Genomic DNA, 23489 nt, shown 5'->3' on the forward strand with positions numbered 1-23489 from the left:
ATTGTTTGTATATTACACTTTGATAGAGCTGATTTTTCAAATTCCATGACATCATAATGCTACTCACATTAAGAGCGAAAAATACCCATTTGCCACTACTGGAGGTGACTAGTACTTGCTAGTTGCAAGTACAAAAAAAGGAACTTCAAAAAGACCTGGTAGCACCATCTAATTAAGTGACGACTACTAGCAACATTAGTAGAGAGGCACCTCGATAGAAACATTCTGTGATGAAAAACACAGCATCACCTGTGACGTATTCTTGCCTAAAATACTCATTCGAATCAGGCCTCTAGCTTTAACTTCTATTTTACAGAACAGAAATAAACATATAAAGCCAATATTGCAAAATATTAATCGTTGAATTTAGCATATTGAGAAATATGTATTTACGCTTCATCTTTTATATATGGTTGAAAATTTTCACAATAAAAACGAAGAAAGTGATGAGTCATAAAGTCTGCTGACATATTATGTTACATGAGTACAGTGAAAACCTGCAATGACAGGCCCAGAGGTAATGTAAATCTGCATAGAAATGACTGGAAATTCTGTTTTTATAGCAGGCTCATCCTTAGCATTTCCTTAATCTTGAAGTGACGAGGCCTCATATTTTATGCAAATGAAAGTTTTAGGTTTCTCCTATCACATGCTGGCAAGGGTATTAATTACCATTTTTTGAGTCACTGAGGTACAAGGATGACATAATTTTGAATTCTGGGTGTACAATAGAACCTTATAGGATGATAATTTAAGAGAAAATATTATCTATGAAAATGTGTTTATATACATAATAATTGATTTTTTTTGGTTTTGTTAATTGACTATGTTAATGTACTTTGGCTTTCAAATGTACATTCAATTCAGATTAAAAAATATAGTTAATATCTTAAAGAAAAAATCATATAGTCTATAGTTCCTTCTGCAGACCTCACACCAAACATCAGTTACTAAAAATTTCTGGGTATCTTTGACTTCTTACATTAACTTTCTCCTCTTTGTGTCTCCTCACTGTCAAAAAAAAAGAGAACTGCCCTCAATCCAAATAAAAGGAAAAATTTAAGCATGCAAAAAATAATTGTGTTTTGGAACAATGTAAGGCATGTACAGCTTCCAAAAAGATGGTATTTAAAATTCTTGGTCTTCTGGCAAGCTACTTTTAAAATAGGAATGGTAAGTCAGATGAAGAATGTGTGTGTCTTTGTGACAAAAGGCATTTCAAAAAATTCAAATACCTAAATACCAGGTTAAGAAGACTGTTATTAACAAAGTTTAACTTAAGTAGCTATTGCGTTATTTTAATTCTTGCCTTTGTCAGGGGCTGCAAACAGTACCACATCTAATATGAAGATTTTTGTGACAATCATAGGGATCATAAAAATATAACAATAGTTTATTCATCACTGTATGTATAGAATATCCATCAGTATCTGGCACATGGCAGGTATTCATTAAGTATGTGTTAAACTAATCGATTAGTGAATTTGTGCCACATTAACCAGCCAACAATTAATTAATCAATCACTATGCTTTGGAAAAGCACAGGCCATTTATATTTTTGATTTCTTATGTTTGGAAAAAGTTTACTACTGAGCATCACAAAGGTTTTTATTCTATATTAGCAACACTGAATGGAAACACAATATAGAAAACTGGATAAAGTAGATTAACCAGTAAGGGAGAGTAACATTCATGTTGGTAGGAGTTAAAAACCAAGCATGAAGGAGATAATGGAACTTTAACCAGCTTTTTTCCTTTTGATTAGGTATGTATAATTAAGTAATTAACTATTGAGTGGAAAGAGAAAATCCAATGCAAATGATATACAAGCGAAGGAAAGAAAAAAGGAATCTACAGAAACTACTAATGTCAGTTCTTCTGAAGGCTCTTGTGGTCAAGTCTTCAAAAATGTCATTATGACTGTGTGGTAAGTACTACCCCAATACTATACTCACATACTTGCCATCTAATTTTAGCTGGGCTATTCTTTATATCTGATAGGTGAAAATCAAGTGAATGATCATTTTAAGATAGCGGTAGGATTAACTATATTTCATAGATTTTTAAAGCTGAGATAATGGACCCAGCATCATGGTTTTTAGCATATTCTGTATTTTTGGTAAGAAAATTATCTTTGAGAATGCAGACTTAAATACTGGTATTAGGAGAAATGAGACATTCTGTTGTGGGAATCTCACTTCATATTTTTAGCTTTAAGCTAACAAACACAGGGCTGTTTAGCACACTCATGGAAATAACAGGTCATTCAGCTTAAATGCAGACTTTGTGTGACTGATACCTACTACTGCCACTACTGGGGGTTTGGTGGAGCGATGGTACCAGACAGTGACACCATGGAGGGAGTCTGGAAATGGAAAATACAAGAGAGAACAAGAACACACCCTTCAGAAAACTTCTGAGACTTGTCCTGTTCCACCAAGGCTCTGAAACTGGCTTCACTCTCCTGCTGGATGGAGAAACAAACAGCAGGAGAAAGTCTTATACACAAGCCAGTGTCTCTCAGACCAGGCAAGGGCCTGCCAACAGTACTTGGCCGGTACACTAGGGTAGTGGTTTAGCCGTGACCCTGAATTCAGAGTGGAAAATGGCTATTTATTGTACACCCTGCCCTCTTCATTATGGAGGCCATGGATCATGTGCCAGGAACAAAGGCAAGTTGGGTTTACTGGGGTTTCTCTACACCAGGCAGATGGCAAGCCTTTCTGGTTCAGATCACTTCTGCGGGGTTGTGCCAAAAACATGCTCATACTCCCTATGTTTGCCTAAGCTGCCTCTCCCCTCACCACCCCCTTCCCCCTCAAGCAACCACTAAAACACTTCCTCAAAACCTTGAGTCCTGAGGGGATATATGAAAATCACTGGTTTAGATTAACCTTCAACCAATGCAAGAACTCCTTGTGGAGAGCCCCTGGCAGTATCTTGCACACTTACAGTGCTACACTGTGTCCCAGGGGAGCTTATTCTCTCATCGGGCAAATGAGTGGTACAGAGCATTTCCCAATGCCAGGCTCAAATCTGCCTCCTTCCTACCTTCTTCTTTTGGTTCCAGTTATGCCTCTGGACATTGCATAGCAAAAATCTTGTGCTGTCCCTTTTTCTTTAATTAAATACTACTCATCTGACAACACCCACCTCAAATTCTACCTCTTCTGTGTTACCTGCCCTAACAACTCCCACAGTGGTCTCTGTGTCCTCTGGGTTCCTTAAAGTATTAAGTATACTTGTGTGGACCACTCCTTGGCATTTCTGTTCTACAGTCTTAGTTGTCTTTGGCACTCCTAATGCCTTCCTAACAGGAACATATTCTCCTTGAGGTCTAGAGGTCTCCTTGAGGTCTAGAAAGATTTTCAGTCTTTCTAAAATGTCTATTTTCTACATCCCTTCAACATGTTGCATTGGGTAGATCTGCATACACAAGTGTGCACAGGTCATCCATGAACTGGTCCTAACCACAATTATTTTGCTTACTTCCTACCACATTTCCTCACAAAAAAACTCCACTCTAAACAAATCCAAGTGCCAAATTGTATCCTAGGTCTTCCTCCTTTGCAAATAAATTCTTTCTTTCCATCTCAATCTCTCTTTCTCTAGGTCAAGGAATATTACTCTAGGGTACATGAACTTCTGGACATTGTACACAAAAATGCAGTTGTTTTTTTTTTGGTGGGAGAGAGGGTTTCACACTTTCATACACAATCCTCAAAGGGTTCCTTGACCCCTCATCAAAATATTAAAATTCACTGTTGTAACGTTTTTTGCCTTGTCTGCTTAACCAAGTCTCTCTCTTTAAAACATCAGCTTATGGCCCCTGGACCAGTGAACCTTCCATTATCAGGAAAGACTTTTCAAGGCTCTGAACATATATATATCTGATTTATTATGTACCTTGTGAAAACTTTAAAATTAGTATCTTTATCATGGTATAATTCTTCTGTTAACTTTTCTTGATTATAAACTCTTCAGATAACAGGTTCAGTGTCTTTTTGTTATGTGTCCTATCTTGTACGAACCAGGTACTCAAAAGAACACTCTGGACACAGATAAAGATGCTGAGTCATCTTCAAATTAACCAGTGTATGGAAACTGAATTCTGAAGGTATATATCATAGCTATGATGTTGTGGGAGCTGGGCAAAATGCCACAGTTAGCTGCCACCTCACCTCTGCTTTACGAATATTTTCTCTAGCTTCATCTATTTTCTGTTCCAGCTCTGCTCGGCTTTGCTCTGACACTGCAACTCCGTGACATTCCAGATCATCTAGAACCTATTAAAGAAAACAGGAAAATGATGACTGTTTTTTCTTTTTGTCTTTTTTTGCTTAATTGACTAGAGTAGTTAGGTAATTTAATAGACTTCAGTGATGAGTGGCCACAATTCCTTTTTTAACCTTTAATTTTTTTCACTTATTGTTAAAAAAAAACCACTCTGGATACCATTATACAAAGTTGCAGAAGTAGTACGGAAAGCCCCCTACCCCTTCCCCCCATGGCAACAACTTATATAACTATACGATATAAAAATCAGGAAATTGACATTGGCACAATCTACAAACCTTATTTGGATTGCATGTTTTGAGATGCATACCTACAATTTCTAAAAAATTAAATGAATATAGGGGCGCCTGGGTGGCTGGTCGGTTAAGCACCTGCCTTTAGCTCAGGTCATGATCCCAGGGTCCTGGGATGGAGCCGCGCATGGGCTCTTTGCTCAGCAGGGAGCCTGATTTCTCCCTCTCCCTTTGCCCCTCCTACTTTTCCTGCTCACTCTCTCTCTCTCAAATACATAAATACATAAAATCTTTTTAAAAATTACATGAATCTAAAGCACTGTTGTAAAACAACAACTAATAAAAAATGGCAAAAAGTCTCTATTTGCACATCCTATTATGCGTCCCCCCACCCCAAGATAATTACTGTCCCACCAATTTACATGTATTTTTCTGAACTATTTCTTACATATTTGTACACGCTTGCACAGTTTCGTTTAAAAAATAATAAAATGATGGGGTGCCTGGGTGGCACAGTCAGTTAAGCAGCCGACTCTTGGTTTTGGCTCAGGTCGTGACCTCAGGGTTGTGAGATTGAGCCCTGCCCTGAGGCTCCCTGCTCAGTCTGCTTGGGTTTCTCTTTCTGCCCCTCCCGCTGTGCTCTCTCTCTCTCTAAAAATAAATGAATAAATCTTTAAAAAAATGAGATCTATCATCCCCTGAACGTGTCTGAGACCTTTTTATAATTGTACAAATAAACTGACTTCATTCTCTAATCCACAGATGCAAGAGTTTGGCTGTACCATTTTTATTTACTCTTATTCTACTGCTATTTGAGTTTTCAAATTTCCCAATATTATAAATAGAATCATACAAACAACCTAGTTAATGACTCTTTGAACACATATAAGAATATTTAAGATAAAAATATAAAATTGCACATTTTAATTTAAATAGACATTGCCAAGAGCACCTGGGTGGTGTAGTTGGTTAAGCATTCGACTTTTGGTTTCAGCTCAGCTCATGATCTCAGGGTTGTGAGATGGGGCCCCGGGTTGGGCTCCCCACTCAGCATGGAATCTGCTTGAGACCTTCTTTATCTTAGCCCCTCCCCACCCCGCCCACACTCTCTCATTCTCTAAAATAAATAAATCCTTAAGAAAAAATTTAAAAAATAGACATTGCCAAATTGACCCCCAAAAGTTGTACCTAGTCTTCTACTAGTGTGTGCGAGCATATTTTTCTGTGTCTCACAAACATTAGCTATTGTCAATCTTTAGCCTCTCTTCATTTTTCTAGTTTTTGTCCTTTATTATTTATTAAACATACTTTTCTCAATATGAGTCCTTTTTCTGTTATTTATGTTATAAATGTTTGCTCTCATTCTATTCCCTTACTCTTAACTTTTTAAAGTTCTTTTGTTTTATAAGCTGTATATAGTCTTAGATCAATTCACCTTACTGAACCATTGTTATGTCTATCTGAGTGCTGGGTCACATATTTTGGGGGGTACACAAGCATATCATCTAAACAATAACAGATGTACCTTTTCCTAATATTTGAACATTTTATATTCAAATGAAAATTATACCTGACGGTTGTCTTCATTTTCTATATCTGCCATAACAAATTACCACGAACTCAGTAGCTTTAAACAGTACAAATTTTTTTATCTCACAGTTCTGTAGGTCAGACATCTGGATGGGCTTGGCTGATTTTACTGCTCAGGCTCTAACAAGGCCAAAATCAAGTTGTTTTAGCTAGCTAAGCTGGCCCCTGGGGTAGAACCCACTTCCAAGCTCATTCAGGTTGTTGTCAGAATCTAGTTCCTAATAACTCTAGGACTGAGGTCCACACCCTAATCCTGGAACTGTTTATATGCAAAATATAATTTACAGATATATTAGAGTTATGGAACTTAAGATAGGGAGATTATCCTGGATTACTGAAGCAGCTCAATCTAATCAATATGACCCCTTATAAGCAGAGAACTTTCTCTCACTGGAAAGAGATGAGAGAGGCCAAAAAGGAAGTCAGGGAGATTCCAAGCATGGGAAGGATTCAATGCTTCACTGATGGCTCTGAGATGGAGGAGCCCATGTAAAAGGATCAGAGAGAGTAGCCTCTAGGAGATTAGGGCAGCCCCCAGCTGACAGGAAGGAAGCAGGGACCTAGGTCCTACAGTATTAGGAACTAGATTCTGACAACAACCTGAAAGAGCTTGGAAGTAGATTCTACCCCAGGGGCCAGCTTAGCTAGCTAAAACAACTTGATTTTGGCCTTGTTAGAGCCTGAGCAGTAAAATCAGCCAAGCCCATCCAGATGTCTGACCTACAGAACTGTGAGATAAAAAAATTTGTACTGTTTTAAGCTACTGAGTTCATAGTAATTTGTTATGGCAGATATAGAAAACTGACACAACCATCAAATATAATGTTTGCTGTTAAGTTTTAGGAAGATAATCCTTGTTAGAATGAAACATTCTTTATCTTGCTGGCTGTGACTTTTATTTTTTAATCACTAAGAGATAATGAATTTTATCATATGATTTTTGATAATCATAGAATTTTTCATCTTTTTTTGGTAAATGCACTTTATTATACTGATAAATTTTCTAGTGTTGAATCATCCTGGCACCCTAATTAGTCATGTGCTTAAAATATAACTGGATTCATTTTTAATAAAATTTATTTAGCATTTTATAAGTTTGTTACAACTTTGTTAAAAATCAATGGACTCTATATGTGTGTGCCTATTTCTAGACTCTTTTTTTTGTTCCATTCATCTGTAAGTCCATTCTTACACCAATACTACATCTTGATTTCTATAGCTTTATGTCTTGAAATGAGGTAGAGTAAGCCCTCCATTTTTTCTAAAGGTTTTATTTATTTGAGAGAGAGAATGAGAGAGAGCGCACAGCGGAGGGGGAGGGGCAGAGAGAGAAGAATAAGCGGACTCCCTGCTGAGCCAGGACCCTGGGATCATGACCTGAGCTGAAGGCAGACACTTAACTGACTGAGCTACCCAGGTGTCCCAGCCCTCCAATTTCTTTAAAAAGACTTACTATTATTTTTAGAGAGAGAGAGAGAGAGTGAGCACATGCACATCAGGGGCAGGGCACACGAAGTGAGAGCAAGAGAGAATCCCAAGCAGGCTCCATGCTCAGCACAAAGCCCGAAGTTTAACTGACTGAGCCATCCAGGTATCCCAGCCCTCCAATTTTATTCTTTTTTTTTTTTTTTAAAGATTTTATTTATTTATTTGACAGAGACAGCCAGCGAGAGAGGGAACACAGCAGGAGGAGTGGGAGAGGAAGAAGCAGGCTCCCAGCGAGGAGCCCGATGTGGGACTCGATCCCGGAATGTCGGGATCACGCCCTGAGCCTAAGGCAGACACTTTAACGACTGCGCTACCCAGGAGCCCCCCCCTCCAATTTTATTCTTATTTTTCAAAATTGCTTTAGCTATTCTAGATCATTTGCATGTCCATGTATGTTTTAGAGGCATTTTGTCAATTTCTATAAAAACTCCTACTAGATGTTTGGCATGGATTGCACTGAATAAATGGATTAGTTTAGAGATAACAGGTATTTTATAAGTGGGTGAAACAGGTGATGGGGATTAAGAGTACACTTACCATGATAAGCAATAAGTAATGTATAGAATTGTTGAATCACTATATTGTGATTCAATCCGAAACTAATATAACATTGTATATCAACTACACTGGAATTAAAATAAAAAAGCCCCCTTCAGTTCTCCATGTTAAAAAAATAAAAATAAAATAAAAATATAAACTTCTATTCCATTGGTCTACATGTCTGTCATGACAATACTACAATGTTTTGAATACTGTAGCTTTGCAATAAGTTTTAAAGTCAGAAAGTATGAGTCCTTCAACTTTGTTCTTTTTCAAGGCTGTTTTGGCTAGCCAGGGTTCCTGGAGATTCCATATGCATTTTAGGATGGGTTTTTCTATTTCTGCAAAAAAATATTTTGGGATTTTGATAAGGATGGCACTGAATTTGTAAATCATTTTGGCTGGTACTGCCATCTTAATATTATCTTCCATTCCATAAACACAGGATGTCTTTCCATTTATTTATATCTTATTTAATTCCTTTCATCAGTGTCTTATAGTTTTTAGTGTACAAATCATTTGCCTCCTTGGTTAAGTCTATTCCTAATTATTTTATTCTTTTTGATGGTATTGTAAATGGAACTGTTTTCTTAATTTCCTTTTTGCATTGTACATTGTTAGTGTATAAAATGCAATTGATTAGGGGCGCTTGGGTGGCTCAGCTGATTAAGTGTCTGCCTTTGGCTTGGGTCATGATCCCAGGGTCCTGGGATTGAGCCCCACATTGGGCTCCCTGCTCAGCGGGGAGCCTGTTCCTCTCTCTCCTCCATGCTCGTGTGCTCTCTCTCGCTATTTGTCGCTATCTCTGTCTCTCAAATAAATAAAAATCTTTCTTTTCAATTTGGATGCCTTTTAATTCTTTTTCTTGCCTAAATGCTGTGGCTAGAAATTCTAGTATTATAATGAATAGAAAGTGGCAAAAGGCAGCATCTTTGCCTTGTTTCTGATCCTAGAAGAAATATTTTGAGTCTTATATCATTATCACTGCTTTTTAAACAAATTGATTATGAAATTGACTCTTCTCTCTTTCTGTCTCCAAATAAGTGTCTTTCTTGTTAGATCACATATTATTCCACACAGATTAATGATGTTCTGTTCATTTTTAAAAAGTCTTTTATTTCTCTCTCTCAGTTTGGACAGTTTCTATTGCTATTTATACTTTTAAGCTCATTGTTCTTTTTTTGATGCCATCCAATCTATTGAATTTTTCAATTCAAATATTGTATTTTCAGCTCTCTAAGTTCCACTTGGTTCTTTTGTATATTTTCCTTTTCTTTCTTCAATATGTTCATGTTTGTTTTCTTTTAAATCCTTGAACGTATTTACTGTTCTAAAGTCCTTATTTGCTAATTCCATCATCTTTGACATTTATGGGTCTGCTTTAATTGATTTTTCCTTTGGTCTTGGGTTATATTCTCTTGCTTCTTTTAATATTTAGCAAATCTGACTCTTGACATTGTGAATACTATGTTTTTCTAATGCAATTTTTTTTTGAGAGGGAGGGGGAGGGGCTGAGGGACAGGGAGAGAGAAAGGAGAAGAAGAAAATCTTAAGCAGGCTCCACACCCAACATGCAGCCCAATGTGGGGCTTGATCTCATGACACTGAGATCATGACCTAAGTCAAAATCAAGAGTCATTTGATTTTGACCTAAGTCAAAATCAAAAACACTCAGGGATGCCTGGGTGGCTCAGTTGGTTAAGCATTTGCCTTTGGCTCAGGTCATGATCCCGCATCAGGCTCCTTGCTCAGTGGGGAGCCTGCTTCTCCCTCTGTCTGCCGCTCCCCCTGCTTGTGCGCTTGGGCTTGTGCTCTCTCTTTCTGATAAATAAATAATATGACCTCTGGGAATTCTTCAGCTTATCTCCTCCGTCATTCTCTACTCCGTATTGTGGAATTTCATCATATGCATGTGGGGTTTAGTATTCAGCAACAGAATGAAGGGGGACCTATGTCAATCTTTAGAATTCTTCCTCTGCATCTCCATACTGTCTGGTACTTTGCCTTGAAATTCATGCCACTTCAGCCACTCTGAACTCTGATCTCTGTCATCTCAACTCAGTGAGTCTGTGGTGCCCTGCTTAAGTTCTCCCTCCCTGCACTGCAATATAGAAAGTGCCTTTAGGCAGAAAACCTGAGAAGTCATATGGCTACTAATTTCATTGTTTTTTAAGTGTGATCCCATGGCAATTTATCATGGTAATTTATCATGGCCAAAAGCAGAACTGGTTTTAGGATTTAAAAAACCCTTAATTTTGTTGCTTAAATTATACCTTACTAGATTAAAGCCTATCGTAGGTCATGCTATTAAGAAATGGAAAAGTTGTTGAAATCTGCCTGTAAATCTCCTAGCAGAAAGACGCAATATGCCTTGACAACAGAGAGAGGAAGCAGACTTTTTAAAATACCTGAACAATTACTTTCAAATACAGTAAAGCATTTTAATGAAACAAAATCTCTTTATGTGTTTTACATTTTGAAGTATAAAGCTGCAGTAATTAATCTAACCACTATTTATTGGATAGATAGTAGACAGATAACTTATCTCTCTAGTTCACAAATTCTTTGAGATAAACTGTGTTAGAGGAACTGCACTCAAGAAGCCTTATCTGTCCGTGAAATCTCATTTACATGACCAGATTTCGAAATTTATACTGGAGTCTGACACCAGGTTTTGGGGGATTTGGGGTAAAGAGGGGAGTTTTATTTTGCATGCAAGAGGGGTATAAATTGTTATAACCAGAAGGCAGGCTGTAGAAGACTGTATTTTTGAAAAAAGTTACTACAGTGTTTCCCACTCCACATGTTCTTCTAGAACCTTGCTATCTCCCTACCAAGAAATGGAGTTTATGTTCACTCTCCCTGAACCTGGACAACAGGCCTTTGTGACTGCCTCAGTTAACAAAAATATGACACAAGTAATATCATGTTATTTCTGAGGCTAGGCCAGAAAAAATAACAGCTCCTACTTGGCTCATTCTTGGGACTCAGCCCCTTGGGGCCCTGCGCTACCATGTAAGAAGTACAGCTAAGCTGAAGCCACTGTGCTGGAGACCATACGGAGAGACCACAGAGAGACTGAGATGCATGAGGAGCTCCAGCTGTTCTAGTTCCCAGTGGTTCGAGTCTGCCTGTTCCAAGAACCAGACATTTCAGTGGGGAAGTCTGTGAGGTGACTCTAGCACCAGTCACTATCTGACTGTAACCACATGGGAGACTCCCAAGAAGTGGCACGCTAAGTCCATCCAATCTCCAGGGTGCTAAGAGGCAATTAAAAATGCTCTTTTTTGTGGCATTAAGTTTGAGGTGTTTTGTTTTGCAGCATTAGATTAGTGGAACATTGAACTCAGGGTCCCTATGAGACAGTAAAAAGAAGTCAAAGCAGGCAAGAGGATATGTGTTTACACAGAAGAAAGGCCCAATGTTGGCGATATTAATTTATGATTTTTGGTAAGTGAAACGATGGCACTGGTTGAGAGTGCCTATAATGAGAATAAAGAATAAGGAAAGATAGGGGCGCCCGGGTGGCACAGCGGTTAAGCGTCTGCCTTCGGCTCAGGGCGTGATCCTGGCGTTATGGGATCGAGCCCCACATCAGGCTCCTCTGCTATAAGCCTGCTTCTTCCTCTCCCACTCCCCCTGCTTGTGTTCCCTCTCTCGCTGGCTGTCTCTGTCTCTGTCAAATAAATAAAAATAAAATCTTTAAAAAATAAAAAAAAATAAAAAAAGAATAAGGAAAGATAGCCTAGTAGAGAACTCTAAAGAATTTAAATATTTAAATATGAGGTGGAGAAAGAAGGACCTATCAAAGAATACAGGAATGGCCAGAGAGGATGAAGGAAAACCAGGACAATGTTAAGTCATGGATAACTAGAAAAGAGAGTGTTTCAACACAAAGGGAGCTGTCAATTGTGAAACTGCCAAGAGGTTTTGAGAAACAAAAGTGTCCATTTTGGATTTAGCGACATAGACACCACTCCTGATTCTGGCAAGTGTAGTCTGTATGAAGTGTGAGGGAAGGGAACATAGGAAAAGTCCAAATACTACGGGCTAAAAAATAAGTGTGAGATTAGGAAATACAGACATTAAATATTAACAATTCTTTTAATAAGTTGGATGTGAAGGTAAAGAAAAGGTTATAAATAAATGGAAATTAGAAAAAATTTATGATAACTTGTGCTTAGAGTTTAGTCTTGAAGATACATTTTCTGGTGTTTAATTTTACTTTTTAAAATTTTAATTTAATTTTATTTAGCTCTTTTTTGTTAAGTAAACTCTATGGTCAATATGGGCCTTGAACTCACGACCCTGAAATCAAGGGTCTCATGCTCTACTGACTGAGCCAGCCAGGTGCCCCTTGAAGATACACGTTCATGGAATCTACAATTAAGTCTTCAAAAAATTTGTCTAGGGCATTAAAGGCTTAATTCAACACAGGCATGTCTCCTCTACTACCTGAAAGACGGTAATACACTATCACTGGCTTTTCTTAGGAAATTTTATGGCAAACAGATAAATTACTGTGTTGCTGCTTGAAGGGCTTAAGGAATTTCCAAGCTAAGTAGATAGGTGAGAGCATACTGCTGAGTGGTTGAAATTACAGAAAAAACATAAAGGATATTTTTCACATTAATAAAACTCAACTCCTTACATTGGTTTGACATTTGACTTAAGCTAAATGTAGCCTAAGACTCTCTATTACACTTACCCGTTGTTGGTGAACAATGTTTTTGTGCTCACGTGCCACACGTGTGGCCCATTTTCGAGCCTCCTTGTTTAGACTGTGCTCCTCTGTGGTCCCAGTTTCTGATTCTAATTGTCGGCTCTACAACATAAGAGAGGACAGAGACCAAACATTGTTATGCTTACTGAAATCACTACTGTTTGTAGGTGGGACAGAGCGCCTTCACAGCACTCAAAACAAGCCAGGCTCCACTACTGTGGGAAGCAGTGTCTCATGTCAGAACATTAGCAGGACGGTACGAAACCATAAAAGGCCACAGGTTTTTTTCAATGTACACTGCTTAATATTAGAGCTACATCTCTAATACTGTGGACTGATCCATTCTGCGTGTGAAAAAAGCTGGCTAAACAAAGAAAAAAAAAGTATTCATGCCAACCTACTATGACACTAAAATAGTTACAGGGGTAAAATGGAAACAACTCAATCGTTTCAATGGGATTTAAAAAAAGAATTAATGGAGAGAAGTGAAGAGAACAAAACAATACAATAACAGCAACACAACCTGTCTGTCCATAAAGATATTGGGTTTAATTTAGTTTCAGGTCCATCACCAATTCACCAAAAACCTTCAAACTAGGTTTTGCCCTTCCTCTGGACTTTAATATTGTACGAAAGAGAGGGGTGCTTGATTAAATGATCAGTAAGGGTTTCTTCTGGCCCTAAAATATCATTATTCTGTTTCACAAAGAACAACCTGCAAAATCTAAATTAGCAATATTAATAGTTAACCCCTACTGTAAAAAATACTCTAAAAGTGCTTCACATAATTTTTATAACAACCTTATGAGATGAGTTATACAACCATCTTACAGAAAAGGAAACTGAGGCTCAGAGAGGTAAAATTTCTAGTGTCTACCAGATATTAAATGTTACAACTTTAAGTTATACAAGTCTGATGCCAGAATCAGAGCTCTTAACCACTATTTTAATTTTCTCTAAACTCTTAAGAACCCATGAAAAAAGAATCTAGTAATTGGGAAAGCAAACAATTTCTTAAATATGAATTATCCCAAGAAGATTTTAATACAAAAAAGAAGCAAAATTTTACAATGGAAAGATCTTAGAAAACTGACTTTTGCAAGGCCACACAACTCAAAATTGGTAAAGTAGAATTTGACTGGATTAAAAACTTAATACTTCTGTTTGGGGGATTATAGGCAAGGTTCAAAAACTTTTACTCTATGCAGACATTTCAGCTGAAGCTAGATTATATAATGATAAACACATTGAAATAGAGCAAAAGAATCAAAATCAAAATCTAACCAATTTCACAATTATATTTTATTATTCTGATCCATTCTTTGGGCTATTAGGAATCTGGGAACCATCTCTATTATTATATTTTGCTCTGTCAAAGGATCTAGGCATATAAATTGTAATGCATTCTCAGAAGTCGGGTTTAAAATGTTAAACACTGGATACAGATTGCAAATGCAATCCACATTAACCAGAGGAATCTAATGTATGAATGAAATGCCAGAAACATGTATTCTGAAGAGCCCGGACATAGGTTTTTAAGTCAGGCAGACTGAGTTTTAACCCTCTCTATGTCCTTTATTATCTTTATGATCTTGGGCATGTTATTAATCTGAGTCTTAGTTACATCTGAAAATTGGTGAAAATGCCTATGTCATAAGGGTTAAGATAAAATGAGCTTATATTATTAACATTCTCTTATAGTACCTATATAATTAAGTATCCAATAAATGGTAATTGTTAATGCTAAACACCCAGCTGAAAATTACTTGAAACAAAATCTTGTTATTATTAATAAAAAAATTTCAAATAATTCCTAGGTTCTTGCTAGCCCAAAGAATGCATCAGAAACAAGACTGAAGATATGTTGAAAGATCAAGGCAGATCTCAAACAGAATGAACTTATTGGGAACAGAATATATGAGAAAAGAGACAACTGATGGAGAAATTTTATTTTTATCACTGAGCAACATTTTAGGAACAGGTAAGTGGATTTAAATGTGTACTGGCTGCAGATAGGTCCCAGCCCTACTTGCTCACACATCCTCTCTACCTTTTTACTGAATATTTCCTGTGCTTAAGAGCTGGGGAGGTGAAGATAGGGCCTTTACCCCTTTCTCTTTGGGTTTACTATTCCTCAGATGGGAGTGTCCAACGACCAGGACAGACAACAAATGCCACTGATTGGGAGATAGGATTTTGTGATTCAAATTCGAATTAATTACTTTTTTCCCCAAGAATTCTAAAATCAAGCCATAGAAAGACATGTAGAAGCTACCTATAACTCGGGGTCTAGACAAATGAGAATTTCATGCAAGGCAAATACAGCCCAGGTGTTAATACACAGAGTAATGTCTAATGCCACCTCTACCATCCAAGATTGATACAAATCAGGATCTAGTGTAGATAAGACGGTGGTGTTAGCAGTGGTTGATTCTACCAAAGGAACTGCTAGTGACTGCTTCTTTCTGAAATGTCAGCTAATTTAATCCTTAGTTCACTCTTTTAATGTTTTTCCTTTACTTCTTAAAAATGTATTTGAAACATAAGAGAATAATAACATATATAAGCTATTAAGCACAAAACTTAAAGCACATTGTTATCTGTGAAGCAGAATATGAGAATTTAAAAACTAAAAATTCACTTATTGAACTTGATTATTTTTAAGAGAGACATGTAATAATATCGCAAATTCTCAGAATAGTGGCACAAGAATAATTCAAATAAATTACAAACTGAAGAGAAATGCTATAAAAGGACTGTCCTATCAACTTTTAAGTATAGGATAGGTAGTTTTTCATTTGTCATTTGTCAGCTTGGGTATTTGTTAAGTCAGGTCAACTAAATGTGATTCTTGAGATCTTTGGAAATGTTAGATTTTAGAAATCGTACAAGTTTTAGTAAAAAAAAAATTACAGAAGCATATGGGTCTTTTCCTGGAAAATAAATATAAATCTGAACACAAACCTATGCTGTTCCCTCTGGATAAAATAACTTCCTTATCGTTTTTTGTATTGTTCTTCAAATCTCAGTTCACACATGTGGGGGAAGGGGTAGAGGGAGAGAATCTTCAAGTAGACTCCCCGCTGAGCACAGAGCCCAACACTGCTGGATCCCACAACCCATGAGATCAGGACTTGAGATGAAACCTAGAGTCAGATGCTTAACTGACTGAGCCACCCAAGCACCCCTTCAGTGGTTACCTTTGAACAGTGACAGTTCAGGTGAAAACTTTTTACTTCATGCTTTTTTATAATTAGAGAACTATAGAGCTTTATTTTTTTCTAAAAGGGTGCCATCGATTGCATATTTAAGCTCTGTGCTAACTGCTTTACATAATTTAGTTCTCAAAATAATCCTAATAGAGATTCTCAATTTATAGGTATGGAATTCTAGGCTTAGAAAGGGTGGGTGTCTTTTCTAAAGCCAGTAAGTGGTGAATTTAGAGCTTGTATTGAGATCTCTTTGACTTCAGATTCCTTGCTACCTTATGACTGTACTGTCTAACTAATCGTTCTATTTAGTTAACGCCAATATTGACAAAATAGAGGCAGTAATATTGAAGAACACATTACTAAAATGCAAATTTCCTTTGAATGAAACTTTGGCTAGGCCATTTACTTAGAGGTAAGACAGCTTTTGATTTCATTTTGTTTCTAGAAAAACAAAAGCGAAACTGTTTCATATGAGTTTAAGAAGGCCTTCAGAGCCTAGCAATGTTAAATTTTTTAAAGTTCCCAATTTTTAATACTTTATTTAAATATTAGCCTTTTCAAATTTATAAAGTTATTAAATGATTTTAAAGAACTACACAACAGAAATTAACATTCTACTAGTCTTGATATATTAGTCTTTAAATCATCTTAACTATTTTGTCCTTAGTTACCCTCTCAAGATATGATTTCAGTTCACTTTAGCATTAACATAAGGGCATAGAAGGTTCAGACAGGTATCTGAGCATACGCCCAGAAGGGCAAAGTGAGTAGGGGATAGAAAAGCTGATTTCACACAAGAAACACTGTCATTATTTTTCAAGTCTGTTACCAAAATATAACCATTTGAAAGAGAGAAAAAGAGATGGTCATATATGATGAATGAAAACCACAAACAGAGCAAAATACTAGCATTTCAACCTAATTTCAAAAGATAATGTTAGGGTTGTCAAGCCAATGTCATATGCCAGGAACAATCTAGTTATTAACCCTCATTCAAGGGATTTGTACTACTTGTAGTTTTCAGCTTATTGGTATATATTTATTGTGTTAAATATTTAATCCACTTTAGTTTTTATGAAATTTAATAATATACTGTTAATTATTTCAAGAAAGTTAATTTTTACGTGTCCTGAAAAGGGCTTCTTGAAGTAAAAAGCATCTGGATCTGTGTAGGTTATTATATTCCTAATACTCATGTTTATATAGATTCACGATCCTATAATTTTGAAATTCACAATGCTCTGAAAATCACAGGTGTTTTAGGTAAGTTTGGAGCCACAGCTCATTTGTGGCAAAATTTGACTTCAACCAAAGAGACGTTATTTATAGTTTTTATTTATTTAACTTAGTATGACTATTCAAATGTTTTACTGCAAAAATACTATGCTTGATCATGAGGTCCTTCTCCTTGTTTAGGGTGTTATACAATATATGGCATATGGATCACCCTTCTAAAACCTGGATAATTCTGTTATTTTATTTTTTAAATGTTTTATTTTTAAGTAATCTCTACACCAAACATGGGGCTCAAACTCACAACCCCAAGATCAAGAGTCCCACGTTCTACCAATTGAGCCAGCCAGGTGCCCCTAAAAATCCAGGATATCTATGTTATTTTATTTATTTATTCATTTTAAAGATTTTATTTTTTAAAACATATGGAACACTTCACAAATTTGTGTGTCATCCTTGCAGAGGGGCCATGCTAAACTTCTCTGTTATCATTCGAATTTTAGTTATGTGCTGCCAAAGCGATCACTGAAAAATTTTAAATTTTGAAACACATGTGACCTGAAGACTTCCAATGAGAGACTGTGGACCTCTGAGTTACAGATTTGAAATATATTACACAACTTGGGAAGGAGTGGAGCCGTGCTCCTCATGAGTCATAACTTATTCTGACTACACCTGGATAGTAGCACTTTTGCTTAGACGAGATGCAGGAACCCATAACCAGGTGGAATGTGCATAGTCTCTCAGGGAAGCAAACAGGGGCCATTAGATACCGAAGGTAAATCTAAGAGAAAAACATGTCCTTCAGTAATGCCATGAAAACAAGACAAAAAAACAACAAAAACCCTTGTGTCTGACACCCTCTAGCTATATGCAGAGGCATGACTGGTTGGAACAGCCATATGAGGAATATGCCTTTATTTTGGTAGCTCTCACAGAGACTCCGCTTTAAGGGCTATAATCACAGGCTAGATAAAAAAGTGAACTCCTAGGCTCCTTTGTGTCAGTGCATCACCATGGCATCTACGGAAAACTCTGGATACCTGTAGATGATTAGAGAAGGCACCAAATCCAGAGAAAGCACAAAGACTCATTATATGGATGGTACGTTTTCTACGACTGAAGAACTTAGGACAACCCCCTCTGAACACCTGACTGCCAGCACTGCTGTTTCTGGAGAGCGACACTCATGTCTATAATCAGGGCTTCTCGTTTTTGGATACTGTGGTCAGTGTACGTATAAGAGGATGGTACCTATTTACCCACAAGGAGGATTTTCCACAAATTCCCTATCACAGTGCTTTCATGTTCATATGCCAATGCTATATGCAATACAAGATTTCCATCAGCAGATAAAGCCACTCACTAACAATGAGAATTTTCAAGTAATTTCCCTGTATGGTATATTGATCCCATATAGTCTTTTATAGACAAGGGTAATTTTTGGTAAATATGTTTTTCTTAGTTTTATTGAGAAATAACTGACATACATCACTATATAAGTTTAAGGTGTACAGCATGTTAGTTTTACATATATTGCATATATTTTAATAGATGCATAAAATGCCCCACTTGAGCAAAAATTTAATGTGCATTAGTTCTAAATTACAGCAAGTGACCATTTTACTTAATATAACTTTGAATCTTTATAGGGTAGAATTAAATATCACAACTAGTGCCTAAAATAACAGGAAAAGATCATATATCAGAAATTTGTCAGCTATTTTTTTTAGACTTTACTTATTTATTTGAGAGAGAGACAGAGGGAGCACAAGTGGGGGGAGCAGCAGAGGGAGAGGGAGAAGCAAACCCCCCATTGAGCAGGAAGCCCGATGCGGGGCATGATCCCAGGACCTGAGATCATGACCTGAGCCAAAGTCAGCCGCTTAACGGACTGAGCCACCCAGGCACCCCTGTCAGCTATTTTTTATATTTGTGATACTGTGATAAAAATGCCAGTTTATGGTATCTGTGAAGATATTATTATTTGCAGTTCAGGGAAGGTAAAAAAGGAAAGGATCTTTGCATCCCCACCAGGAAATTTGGGGGAAAAGTTTCATAAGTTTTTCCTGCCTTTATAGGTGGACGTGTGTGTTTCCCGTATTATTCCGCTCCCAGGTTGAAAGAGGATAGGAAGTCCCTTTCGTAGGATGTGATGAAATGTCCTTAAGGGCACACATCATTAGTTCTGGTAATGGAGGGGACGAACACTGAGGTGTATGTAGGGCAGAGGTGCCGAAAAATGTAAAAGGGGTAGGAATGGACGCTAGTTGTTAGCTACTGGCTGCTGTTTATTCTAAACAGATTGCCTTTTAGGCTTATAAACTGTTAAGAAATAGGTTGATGAGATCTACATCGCGGAATGAAAAAGGAGAGTAGAAGTCCCAAGGGACTTTCAATGATCAACTCAGTAAGGGAGTTAAGAGCAGAAGTACCATGAATATAAGAGTGTTACAAGACTTCTTAGTCTTTATAATGTCTACTATATTTGATATTTTGGTATTTCCTAGAGCAAACAGGGGCAAAATCTAAAAAAATGAAATATACTTGTCTTGTGGAAAGATACAGGAAAAAAAGACAGTCAACACTTATTCTGGCATATCTACTATGTGCAAGGTACTGAGTCAAATGCTTAAGCATTTCACTTAATTTTCGAACAGGTGGGAATGCAAGTTGGTACAGCCACTTTGGAAAACAGTATGGAGGTCCCTTAAAACGTTAAAAATTGAGCTACCTTAGGATCCAGCAATTGCACTACTGGGTATTTACCCCAAAGATACAGACGTAGTGAAGAGAAGGGCCATGTGCACCCCAATGTTCATAGGCACATTGTCCACAACAGCTAAATTGTGGAAGGAGCTGAGATGCCCTTCAACAGATGACTGGATTAAGAAGATGTGGTCCATATATACAATGGAATATTACTCAGCCATCAGGAAGAACGATTACCCAACATTTGCAGCAACATGGATGGGACTGGAGGAGATTATGCTAAGCGAACTAAGTCAAGCAGAGAAAGACAATTATCATATGGTTTCACTCATTTACGGAACATAAGAAATAGGAAGATCGGTAGGAGAAGGAAGGGAAGAATGAAGGGGGGTAAACAGAAGGGGAAATGAACCATGAAAGACTGTGGACTCTGGGAAACAAACTGAGGGCTTCAGAGGGGAGAGGGGTGGGGGATTGGGATAGGCCGGTGATGGGCATTAGGGAGGGCACATATTGCATGGTGCACTGGGTGTCACACGCAAATAATGAATCATGGAACATTACATCAAAACTAAGGATATACTGTATGGTGACTAACATAATATAATAAAAAATTATTATAAAAAATTTTTTTCAAACAGATTAAGGTGTTTAACATTTACATATGAGAAAGCTGAATCAGAGAGATTAAATATATATAAACATATAACTAAACACAGCCAGCAAATGGCACAGACAGGATTGGACTCCAAAGCTCATGATTTCTTATTGTATGACACCTGTATCAACCTCTAACACAAGAATGACCCAGGTGACAGCTGAAGGACTTTTCAAAATTGAGATTCTAACATGTATACCTGTCAATTTTCCCTTATAGAACATCCCCTTTTTTGGGGGATAAGGGAAATTTTAGGGTACATCTCATATCCTTCTTAGAATAATCTTGCATTAAAAACTCATTTCAGCAAAGAAAGGTGAACACTACTCTTTCTAGAAAGGATTTTTGACTTTCTGGCATCATCTGAAAAATGGTATTTGAGGATATAAAGAAAGGACACTGTAGAAATCAATAATTCTATATGGACATAAAGATAAGAAAATCTTTCAGTGTTAATCATGAAACAGCTACTAAGTTACTACATCAGACAAAACTTGCCACTGATCATTGTTACTTGTAATGATCTTATGGTTAACGCTAAGATTCCCAATCTAATTCTATGGCTGTACGAAATAGAAATAATTGTGTCTTTATAAAACCATTTTCGCCAGTTTCTTTTGGTATATCACTCTAAAGCATGAGTCAAAATAATCAAATATTAAAATAAAATTACAAGAAATTTCGATTCATCAGCAAGTAAAGATAAGCCAAAAAAAAACCCCAAAAGGGTATACTCATTTCAAGCCTTAATTAATTTTGACAGTAATATTGTGACTTTATGTTTTCATCTGGACATTTTGGACTTTTGCATGAAAAATACTGCAATTTGAAGTGGGCTATATTTAAAAAGGCTTCAGTTTCAAAACCCCTTGATAAAGGCAAGATTAGCTCTACAATTCGTTTCAACATGCCTCTTGAGAAAAACTAAGGTTCTTCAGACAAGATGAAAAATGAGAAGTTCAATCATTTCACTATAAATAGGAAAGGAAATCCTTAATTTATATGGGAAAATGGAAAGCCCCAGTTTACGCATTCAGTGGCCCCTACACACACACACACACACACACACACACACACACACACACACACACACATTTTTAATCCCAATACCAAGTCCCACCCTTCATTAACATGCAAACCCACACAACCCATCTCCCCCACCCTTGGCCCACACCCCCATATACCTCAGCTATGGTCATTCTCAGAGCACTGACAGGGGAGAGCTCAATATCCACCAGTTGGGCAGCTTTTAAACTCTGCCCAGTAAAGATTGCACAAGGACAGAAAACAGCATAGTTAGAATTTTAGGGCAAACAGGGACATGCAGCTAAGAACATTTAGCACAGTGTCTAGAAACAGTGGGGTTTAGGAATTGTAGCTGGGCCCTGGACAAGTGAGATGAGAGTCTACTGTTACTCTGATTCTTCTGAGGAAAATGGGCAAAGATAAAATAATCTCGAATTAGTCACAATTTTAAGTCAAGCTTGGTGAACCTGTCCACACCCTGTATTTTCTAATGCTCTGCTTCATTCCTCTCAGGTAAAGAAGTCAAATTATAGGACAACATTGCTGAGTCATTACGCAAAAGTGGATTGATAAAAAAAAGGCACTAATATAAAGGGCAAGAGTTATAACCTAGAGGTAAATGCTGATTTCCTACATTTCTTTACATAGCCACAAACAGGGCTCCTTAAAATGTAAGAAAAGTAATGACGGTATCTCCAGCAAAGGTTTCTATTAAACTGATACCATGAAACTCTGATATCGTAAATTCTCCTGGTTCTGATTCCAGGTTTACTAAAAGACCTTATGAATATAATTTGACATCCCTCTTGGCTTGCCTACTTTTTGAAAGAATGTGCTAGATGTGCCAACATGTGCTTTCTTAACTTGCAGAAGTTGTTTGTCTTTTCTTTGTTATCAAATTAGCATTTTGGTTCTATTTTTTAAAATCCAAATAATGGCAAACATTTTTCATAAACTCAAGGATAAAATGCATGATTAATGTCTGCTTTTTAAAAATTGCCAATTTGGCATTTATGTTAATGCTCTGACATTCTAAGAAATCTGAAAGGAATTACAAAGGGCCTGTAATTTTTTATAAAGCCAACCAAAATATGTGCAGGCACATATTCACTGTTCTGTTTATTGATTCTATTCTGGTTAAAATTTAACCACTGGTTTCTTTGGAAGTGTGTACATGTGAAGAATTTCATAGACAGAAAGTATAATTTGTATTTGAATTGAAAAAAATTTTTATTGAGTATTTTTTCTTCTTCCCTCTGTTCAGTTTACAGGTTTTTAGTTACATGTCTTATACCTTAACCTCATTTAAGTTGCTAGCATAAAGATACTGGGTTTTAGTCGCATTTTAGAAAGGAGAAATGTCAGTTTTTCTGTATACTCACAGTTTTGCTATAAAATTAAGGAGACACACTCAGCTTTTTCTGCCCATTCCAAGGATAACGGTTATTTGAGCACAAACATAGCTTAAAAACAAATGGAATGAAAATCTGGAATTCCCTTACAGTATCACTGTCACAGGGCTGGAACTGGAAGGGCTGGGGTTTGTGAAATACAGCATTCTCTTGTAAAAACAGCTGAAGATTATAGTCCCGTACCACCTAAAGAGAAAATAAAGTATCTTTAAGTCTTTAATAAGGTTACGAAGTCCAGTAATTATATTTTAAAGTTTAAGCTTTATTCTGCTTTCCAAAAATGAGAAATCATCCAATGCTATGTGATCAAAAGAAAATGGTAAGTACACATTTTTTTCATTTCAGATAACAGTTGTTACTTGTGTC

General features: G+C 36.9%; 1 protein-coding gene and 1 non-coding gene across 4 annotated transcripts in view; both read right to left on the reverse strand.

The window, feature by feature from the left end:
* The window catches only part of FCHSD2 (FCH and double SH3 domains 2), a 265087-nt gene that overhangs the window by 32519 nt on the left and 209079 nt on the right, over positions 1-23489 (reverse strand). For 2 of the 3 annotated variants that reach the window (XM_045816309.2, XM_087868134.1), the window contains exons 10-12: positions 23214-23309; positions 12856-12972; positions 4182-4286 (exon numbers count right to left, since the gene is read on the reverse strand). In XM_045816309.2, coding sequence (XP_045672265.1) covers positions 4182-4286; positions 12856-12972; positions 23214-23309 — 318 coding nt within the window. Of the gene's footprint in view, positions 1-4181; positions 4287-12855; positions 12973-21869; positions 21942-23213; positions 23310-23489 lie in introns of all 3 variants that reach the window. The other variant, XM_087868135.1, reaches the window with a different exon arrangement.
* On the reverse strand, positions 17735-17841 carry LOC123804267 (U6 spliceosomal RNA). Its single transcript, XR_006783128.2, has one exon. It is a non-coding gene; the product is annotated as a U6 spliceosomal RNA (small nuclear RNA).

Source organism: Ursus americanus, chromosome 16, assembly GCF_024610735.1.
Source record: "Ursus americanus isolate L20-20 chromosome 16, mUrsAme1.1.p, whole genome shotgun sequence".
Lineage (NCBI taxonomy): Eukaryota > Metazoa > Chordata > Mammalia > Carnivora > Ursidae > Ursus > Ursus americanus.